General features: G+C 44.8%; 3 protein-coding genes and 1 long non-coding RNA gene across 4 annotated transcripts; 1 reads left to right on the top strand and 3 right to left on the bottom strand.

Annotated features, from left to right (window-relative positions):
• Window positions 1–263: 263 nt before the first annotated feature.
• On the bottom strand, window positions 264–858 carry LOC117586163 (acylphosphatase-2-like). The gene is made up of 4 exons (XM_034276063.1): window positions 720–858; window positions 627–643; window positions 453–562; window positions 264–393 (listed from the first exon to the last, which is right to left on the bottom strand). The coding sequence occupies exons 1-4, from the start codon at window positions 784–786 to the stop codon at window positions 279–281; spliced, it is 309 nt and encodes a 102-aa protein (XP_034131954.1). The 5' UTR covers window positions 787–858; the 3' UTR covers window positions 264–278.
• Window positions 859–1,264: 406 nt separating this feature from the next.
• On the bottom strand, window positions 1,265–2,137 carry LOC117586113 (uroporphyrinogen-III synthase). The gene has a single exon (XM_034275975.1). The coding sequence runs from the start codon at window positions 2,102–2,104 to the stop codon at window positions 1,334–1,336; it is 771 nt and encodes a 256-aa protein (XP_034131866.1). The 5' UTR covers window positions 2,105–2,137; the 3' UTR covers window positions 1,265–1,333.
• A 2,329-nt stretch (window positions 2,138–4,466) lies between these two features.
• Window positions 4,467–9,286, top strand: LOC117586687 (tensin). The gene is made up of 2 exons (XM_034276944.1): window positions 4,467–6,722; window positions 8,456–9,286. The coding sequence occupies exon 1, from the start codon at window positions 4,493–4,495 to the stop codon at window positions 6,656–6,658; it is 2,166 nt and encodes a 721-aa protein (XP_034132835.1). The 5' UTR covers window positions 4,467–4,492; the 3' UTR covers window positions 6,659–6,722; window positions 8,456–9,286.
• On the bottom strand, window positions 7,886–8,443 carry LOC117586688. The gene is made up of 3 exons (XR_004574008.1): window positions 8,406–8,443; window positions 8,033–8,345; window positions 7,886–7,934 (listed from the first exon to the last, which is right to left on the bottom strand). It is a non-coding gene; the product is annotated as an uncharacterized LOC117586688 (long non-coding RNA).
• Window positions 9,287–9,329: the final 43 nt, after the last annotated feature.

Raw genomic sequence — 9,329 nt, 5'->3', positions numbered from 1 at the left:
TGGAAAATATTGGAACTGCTCACATTTTCGCCCTCTGTGTAATTGTTGTTTATAGTAATTGTTTATGCAATTTTTGTAGGCGCTGATTATGGCCGTTTGACTGCAATTGCTGAATCACTTCTGTTTGACTAGAGCGGTCTTTTTATGCTGCATATCTTGAAATCTATTTTACTAGAGGATAGGGTATTTAGGATCCATGCGCACACATCACATTAAATAGCTTAAGGAACTTTGGATATACCGAAAATAAGTGTTGAGCTTGCAATGTGTACTGGTATCTAGCGCTTGATGGAAAAGCCACTGAAAGCATAGTTGGGAATTTCCTTGGATTCCGTAAATGTTGCCTTTTCGATAATGGACGATGGACTCCCTTTTGTCTCCAGCCAATTTTTCCTGCAAACAATTAAGCTAGCATCAGACAGGTAATACCAATCCAAAAAAACCTCTCCTACATTTCGTTTAGCTGGGGAAGTGGTGCCTCCAATTGTCCCTTAACAGTGCCCTTTCTGGTGTTCATGCACCAACCTCTAACGCCCAGTCTGTTTGCCTGGCGCTCAGTATGCTGGATGAGAAGACATTCATTCCGCTGATTAGTCAATTGGCCAGTTGAACCATTCATCACTTACCTTGCGGAAGAAAACACCTTAAATGGTGTGATAAATTAATTAGAGCATGCCTAGCGGACATCTGGTGTAACCAGAGAGGGTCACGAGAAATACCTTGTACACGTCCAAACACCTCGAAATCGCAGGAAAACAGAGATTTGACCACTGCCGATGATGCCATTGTTGTTTCGTTTGAACTTATTTGGATATCGAATAAACAAATGCTGACAAAAATATAAAACTTACTAGGGGAAAATTTTAGTCCGGTGCCATAGTGACAGGCGTTGGCAGCTCTATTAATTGTAACCCTTAGAGGGGCAGCAGTCCTCTATTCACTAATACCTTTTGCTTCTTCTTGATGGGGGAGACAATATACCGGAAATGTGCGTTTAATGAATTGTAATGTGTATACTGCAAGTTAATAACTAAAATAAAATACGTAAAGTGTAGAGCACAATACAATTTCCTTGTCTGCAGCTCTAATAATATTAATACTTAAAACAGCACAACGTAAGGGCTAATAACAGAGCTGCCACATCACGCCAAACTCGCTAAAATCGGTAATTCATATATATCGACAATTATTTTCCAATGAGCTTAAATTCTCTTTTTAATATTCATTCACGCCCTTTTGGCGAGATCTTAGCTTGGAGTACAACTTACAACTAAATTTCGACTTTACTCGGCCAAATACCAGAAATACAAACAGTTACAAAAACAAATCTAAATTAGTGTTTGATGGCGTCTATGAACTGATCCACGCTATTGAAATCCACTACAGCGCTCACAGGAAGCTTAGCCTCCATCATGGCCTTTTGAACAGCGGCACCAACAGCAATCAGTTTGCGGTCGCTGACAGAAATCATATATTTTTTGAAAAACTCCGAGGCACTCTTCACACTGGCGAGACTGTAAAAGACAATAGTCTCCAGGTTTTTTGACTTGAGGGCCTTTTTCATTTCGTTTTTAAAATTCGGATGGGTTTGATTTTGGTACACTTCACAGGCATCCACGCGAAATCCTTGGGCGACCAATCGGACACGCAGCGTATTACTAGCCTCATTTCCGCAGGGCAGGAGCAGTGGCAAGTCTCTCTTCGGTCCAATGGTCTCCACAATCAGATCACACAGATTGTGGGCACTCACCGCACGATCCCCAAGCGTGGGCAAGTTGCGTAGAGTCATGTATGCACTGCTATGGGTATTCCCGCCCAAGGCATAGTTATGCAGGGCACGCCAGCAACTTGGCATCATACCATTATTGCCCAATGCCTCGTACACGGCCTGGACACTGCGCGGTCCGGCGAAGATGATTCCGGCATATCTGTGCGGCGCCTCAAGCTTGGCCTTCAACAAGCCCAAGTTCTTCATAAAAACTTGCGATGGCGCTATGTAAATGGGATTCAAATTATTCTGACGCAATGCTTGACTAAATTCATAGTCCGCGGTACGTCCCTTCAATAGGATAACTGGAACTGCTCGCTTTTTTCGATCGGCCATTGTTGGAATATAATTTTTAGAGGTTTAAATAAATGTTAAGTTTTGTATTATATTTGGAAACGGAATTGATTTGTTTGAATTGTACCGAATTGTATGGTGTCCGGTTGTCTGTTGTTTGTTTGAAAATTATCAGAGCATTCATGATGCTGAAAAAGTGTAATTTTTGAGGAGGAAAATTAATAAAAGCTGTACCTAACTTGTACTATTTCTGTGTAGATTACAGTAGTTTATGGACAACAATTAAGACTTGTTGAGAGTTTAACCAAACAATCATAAGAATAATCTTTTCAATTACAATAAATATACAATTCATAGATCAGAGAAATCAGCGTAGACTGCACCCATCTGCAAAAGTGTCTCGAAGCGTAGAGTTTCCCCGTGTTCATTAACTTGTAATCGCTGCCTTACAGCAGTTTATGGTTTACCTACCAGGGCGCTCGACTGTGTCCAGTCCCGTGTTGAGGACTTTGGAACCAAGATTCATGGTGAATCTCAGGCCTGATTGGGATTGACTGCTGTCTCTGCTGATGTTTCCTTGGGACTGACGAGCGGCGTCGCTTTAATCTCTTTAGTCCCAAATTCCACATGCCTAGACTCTGTTTCAGCGGCCAGATTTTGCAACAACAACCAACAACTGGAACAGATGGTCGAAGTAAAGCGAAAAAAAAAGGTAAACGAGTTGCCAACTAGGGACTGACTAAGGCCGCTCAATAAAAGAAAGAGAGAGAGAGAGATAGGCATGCAGCCAGGTCAACGGAGAGAGCAACTTGTTTGTGTGCCAGCCACCCACCCACAGCTGAATGCTGGAGAAGATCACCTCTGCGGGCAGCGTCGCGACGCTGACATTGGCAGAGCATTTTTGCAGCTTTTTTAAGCGAATATTTTATTTCAAATCGTTTGTTTTTTCCCTCACTGACGTCACGCCGTTTGCGGTTGGGCTTGTGCCCACCGCCAATACACCACAGCACTTTCTACATGAAAATGTTGAGAAATCAAAAAGATGCGACTGTTTCTTCTGTGTATCTCCACATCTCCGCACGTGTGTGTGTCTGTCTATTTCGTTCGAGTGTCTGTGTGTATGTGTATTTCTAGTAGCCACAAAAGTTCATTGGGAAAGTGCAACCTGAACCTGCTGGGAAAATGGACCGCAATTCACTGATAAGAAACCCCATTAAGATGCAAACCAAATTCATCTCATTCAGTTTTATTTGTGGAAAATCACGAAGATGCAACGAGGAACGTGCTTGGCCTGCATACTGAGGGGGCGCGTCGGACGGTGCCTTTGGGGTATATTTTCCTTGTCAGAGCACCCTAAAGAGAGGCGGCGATTGGAGAGAGCATGTACAAAGATCCAAAGCACAGCTGTTATCATTTGAATACCGATTCGATATGTTGCGCTATGCAGTTGAAGCGAGACTGCTGCGCATTCCAAATAATATTCGAAATGCAGCATTAATTCGGATTATAAATCGAAATGTGCGGGGGATCGGGATCTGCGGAGGGACTCTAATCGGTATGTGCGTCGATTGCCTGTTTTGATTAGTTCGTTTCGCCTCTTCTGTGTGTATTCGTAGATTGGTTTGGATGACATCACCGCCGCCTCTCTCTCCCTCTCTCTGTCTGACGTGCTCTTCCACTCTCGCTTGCGGATCGATCTCTCTTGGCATCATCCAACACCAAAGCAGCCAGCCTCAAGTGTGTGTGTGAGTGTACCTGCGGTACAAGAACAGTGGTCCATATCTTAGGAAACGTATGGAAATAATACATCAGCCCCCACTGTTTGATACTAATACCGAATAGGCCCACAGTGCACGGCTAGTACAGACGCAAGCGACTTGGACTTGAAGAGTTTGATTTGTTTGTTGGCCAACAAAGCACACATTGAGAGAACGGACCGAGAGAGAGAGAGAACGTAAAATGCCCCAAGAGCGAACGCCAACGCCGACCATGATTAAATTATATAAGGTGGTCTCGTCAGCGGAACGGCGCCCCTAACAATGGTGTCAATAAGTGCGAGGGAAAGGGCTCTGCGAAGTAAGTGGGAGTGAAACGACAATGGAATGGCATTAATTTTGTTTTTAATAAATATTTGTTTTCTTACGCTCTTAATTCTAAAATAAATAGCAACTTTCTGGCTGCAAAATCTAAAATATCATATTGTGCGTCGACAAGCAAACACGCACTGAACTCTAATGGTGCAAAAACAAAGTGAAGGCAGCCAACGAGACCTCCTTAGATAGTTGCATCATGGACTTCACATTTTGTTGTACGAGTATCTTCTGCTGGTGTGCGCTGCTGCCGCCGCTATGTATATATGTTTGCATGTAGTATCTGTATCTGTGTCTCTGGCGAAGCTCACTTTTTCAGTCAGTTCGAATTCGCGAAACAATGCGGTCGCCGTACGAAGATAGTGCTGCCGTGTCGACGGACCACAAATACCAATACAGCAGCGCCAATCATAATAATAATAATTACTATAAAAACTATAATGTGAACGGCAATGGCAATGGGAATGGAACTTTGAATGGAAATGGAAATGGCATACCTTATCACGCGCGCGAGAACTCTCTGCCTTTCAGCTATGGAATGGCCAAAACATCGACACCTTTGCGCAAAACTCCGACACCGACGCGAGCGGATAGTTTCCTAGACTTTGATTTCGGCAGCCATAAAAATAGCAGTAATACGAATAACAATAATACCAATGATATGATAAAGCCCCAACCTCGTCTGACGAGCCCTTTGCTGGTTCGCAAAACACTTGGAAACGGAACGAATGGTACGGCGTCGAGCACCAACACCATTGCCAATACGTACCACTACAGGTCGGGGAGCACGACGCCAACACCATTGAGGGATGACTTCGAGCAGCTGCTGCGGGAGAGGCGCGATAAGGTGTTCAGCGAGTATCGTGAAAGGGACGGCAGGGAGAGGGTGCCGCCCACACCGCCGCAACGCCACTATTACCCCAGCCCCAATGGGCAGGGAAATGGCTACAATGGAAACGGATATCGGAGCAGTCATTCCAACGGGCAGGCCAGCAAGTACAACTACGATTTCGAGTTCAACCTCCATCTGGATGACATGAACACCGAGCGTAGCTCCCTGCCAGCTCCGGCGCCCTATCATACGCGCACTATTCAGTTCGAGGATCAGCGGCACGAGCACAGACACGAGCTGGGTGGAGGCCTAAGCGATCAGGATGTGCCAGATGGCGTGGTGAACCGCCGCTTGGCATCCACAGCTGTGGAACGCAATTATCACACAATTAACAGCATGGAACGACCTCCATTGGAGGCGACATACAAACGACAGTTGGAGCCGCAACTGCAACTGGGTGCTGTTTATGGTCAGAGCAACCTGGAGACACTCACGCGCACACGTCGCGAGGTGTCCACAGCCACAGTCAGGTCCACATCGCCATTGCCATCGACATCGACATCGCCATCATCGCCCATCTATGCCACCAGCACAAAGAGAGTGAACAACCCAAATACCAATGGCTTTGGCTATGGCCAGACTACGCCTAGTCCCACAAGCAGGCCAGAAACGCCAGCCTTTCCGGTCACTCCTCGAACTCCATTTGGGGGTACGGTTGGTACGACGCTAACCCAGTTGGGAGCCGAGTCCATCTACCAGATGGCTCCCAGGCAACAGCAGCAGCAGCAACAACAGCAGCGCCTTAGCTCGCCACAAGAGCTGCCACTTTCGCCCATGGAGGTGGCCGCCGACTCTGTTCGATTTGCCCGCAGCTCCGCCAAGTTTTGGTACAAGCCCAACCTGTCACGGGAGGATGCCATTGCTCTGCTGGCCTCGGCACAGCCCGGCACCTTCTTGGTGCGCGACTCGACCACGTACAAGAACGCCTATGGCCTCGTGGTGAGAGTGGCGCAGCCGCCGGCAGGTTCCCAGGAGTTGGTGCGTCACTTTCTCATCGAGCCCACTCGGGAGGGTGTGCGCTTGAAGGGCTGCGAGAATGAGCCCGTTTTCACCTCACTCTCGGCCCTGGTGTTCGAGCATTCCATCAACCGGTTGGCTCTACCCTGCCTGCTGCGCCTGCCGGAAGAGGATATAGTGCCGGGATTGGTGGCGACGCCGGCCCAGCAGCATCTGCTGACCCATGGGGCAGCCACCAATGTTCTGTGGCTGTACTCCTGCGACACAGAGTCGCTGACCGGCAACGAGGCCATCCGAAAGGCCATACGGCTGATGTACGCCCAGCAGAAGCTGCCCGAGCCCACTGAAGTCCATTTCAAAGTCACGTCGCAGGGCATCACCCTGACAGACAACACCCGCAAGAAGTTCTTCCGCAAGCACTACACGGCGGACGTAATCTCCCACTGCGCCATCGACCCCGAGAGCCGGATGTGGACCGGCGAGGGGCAGACGGAGAAGAAGACCATCTTCGCCTTCGTCGCGCGTCGCTCGCACAGCTCCAAGGATAACCAGTGCCATGTGTTTTGTGATCTATCAGTCAGCCAGCCGGCGGCGGCGATTGTGTCCTTCGCCAATCGCACGCTTCCCACCGAAAAGCTGCGCAACTATGTCCTATAAAGTGGGGCGTGGCAGTCAGCAGGAACATTCTACAGAGGACCCCAACACACGCATAGCCACACAGGTAAGATGATTGCTGGGGGCGCAGTTTTGCTTTTGCCCACCCCACAAAAAGAGCATTTTATGATGGGTGTGTGCTGACCTTGGGAGACGTGACTGCAGAGAACAGTAATCCCTCGACTCAGTGAACCAATTTAATGTTTTAGAATCAGTTCAGTGCAAGTCTATGCAAATCGTTGGAGTTCGTTCGTAAAGTCAGCAACGCAGATCCATTTCTTCAGAAAAACCTTCCATCCAACATTTGGCATCCGCAAATATAGTTACGAGATTTTAGATTTATTAGCAGGAAGGTGTTTGAAACCTTTTCCCAATTGAATAAGTCATGCTCAATCCATGTTTGGGGATTGGTTTGGATTGGATACGGGCATATGTATGGATTGTTACGTTCAAATTGTAGTGGGAGGGGAGCTTTTATCGAGAAGTATTCCTAAATTTTCGTATTTATGTATCTTACCATGCTCCCACTGTAACCCACCCATTCAATCATTCTCCGCTCAAAACGGAAAACTATTAAAAGCGTTTCAGTTTCTTGGGCCCTTCCGTTCGGTCGTCTTCGTTCATTTGTTTACTTTACATAATGCCTCGGACTTTGTTTGTTTGTTTAACGGTTTCCATATACTGCTGTGCACACATTCTCATATAGATAAACCTACGTTCATATATATGTACATATGTGTAGGTAGGTATGTACATTGCTGTATATAGAAAGAAGCATTTGGCTAACGTTTCTCCCTACACAATTTTTCGCAACGGAAGCTTCTGTCATGAGCTGAGTCAGTTGTCTATAAATGATTAAGAATTCGTATCGACGAATTTTTCCAAAAATTCTGGAGTGCCGGCCGCACCTACACTCTCAATATTTTATTCCATTTGATTTGATTAATTTCCCCATTTCAAGGCCTAGTGCTGAGGTCGTCTGATAAGGCCATAACGCTTAACAGTGCATTGCCATGCCAAGCTACTACTTATAGGGAGACATTTTTGTGCTACTTATTTTTGCTGACTGGTTTATCACTAGGCTTGACGATCGATCGACTAATCGTCTGGGAATAACGATGGAGGTGGGTACGATACCCGATCTTTTGTCTATGAGAATATAAAGAATACGAGTGTAATAAAAAGAGAGAGAATAAACATTGTTTATAAGAAAATTCGATTTACTTGTGGGCTCACCAGTTTTCCACCTTGAATTTTGTGTGGAATTTTTGCGCTCGAACTATAAAGAGAAAATATGCAAATAAACAGCCCAGCCAGCCGTACATAGAAATCGATTTTACGTGTGTAGCACAAAAGTTTAAATTAATTCATACGAACCGGCGGGCGTCAATTGCGCACTTCTAACAAAACCTCAACACACAAAAACTTATTCCAGGCGCGTTTGAGTTTATTTTTCTAGCATTTGCTGCTCCTCTCTACCTTTCTTGACCAGGTTCAGGTAAAAGTAACTGTAAATAAAAATCTAAAAATAGTCCCTTAGATATGTCTTTATCCTCTGCGTTGCCAACAACTGTTGAAAACAGTTTACCTTGAATATGAATAAATGGGAAAAATGTTTGCTTGCCAAACCGATCTGAATTGAGGCCTGGGGCCCCATTGGTTGTTCTATCGATCAAGTGATCTATTTGATCTGCAATTAAGCAATTAAACATGCACAATAATGCTTACAGAGTACATTGAAATTTATGACCTTGTTGTTTTGCAATTTAAAATCTATTTCCTCTTTCATCTCTCTTGCAGGCGAAACGAATGGAATTTGCGCCAGCAAATGCAGTGTAATGGCCAGTGTGCTGTAAGATGTAAGATCTACTAACTAAATCTGCTTACGAAATATGTCGCCTTGCGATATGGAGGTTTAACTGCGAATATGTTAACAGAAATGATGTCAGCTATAGTTTATTTAGAGAAGCACACAGACCGCACCACACACCGGCAATCGACCATATTTATGGCAAAGCTAAAACATACTCGTATGTACACACGAATGTACGGAATGTACACATGTGTATTATCATCGTGAATTGACTAAATGCACAGTGGAACACTAGCGATGCGTTATTTTCGGAAATAATAATTATCTTCCCCTTCATATTGGTTTATATATCCACGGTATAGACCTATTAATGGAACCTTTTTTGAGCTTTAAGATGATACAAAAAAACAGCTCTCTTCCACTGTGCAGATAGTGATATTAAATTGCCCATTTATTAATGCAAAACGTATATGTACCTTAAGTTGGTGTTTCTGGTGGTGTTTCTTTATCGCTATAGCTACAGCTACAGGGTGTGTGCTTGTCAAACGAACCGAATTCAACTTATCCCTCTAATAATTTTAAAATGATTAACGTTAATTAAGCAACTTGTTGATTACAGTTTACTCAGTTTAAGGCTAAACAACTCCTTAAAAACAAATCAAAGTGCAAGCTATAGGAATCACCCAATTAATTTATACCAGTAATATCTAAAAATAAATTTAATTCTAGTACATGTACATACGTATGTGTATGTGTGTATTAAGCTCTACTAATGCAAGTCAATCTAAATAAAGTGCAATGTTGTTAAACAAAATAAATGGCATACTCTTCTTTCCTCCAGCATCTGCGTTACAGTTTGCA

This window comes from Drosophila guanche, unplaced genomic scaffold (assembly GCF_900245975.1).
Source record: "Drosophila guanche unplaced genomic scaffold, DGUA_6, whole genome shotgun sequence".
Classification (NCBI taxonomy): Eukaryota; Metazoa; Arthropoda; class Insecta; order Diptera; family Drosophilidae; genus Drosophila; species Drosophila guanche.
Note: the sequence above shows the minus strand (reverse complement) of the source record. Positions and strands in the feature narration are given on the sequence as shown.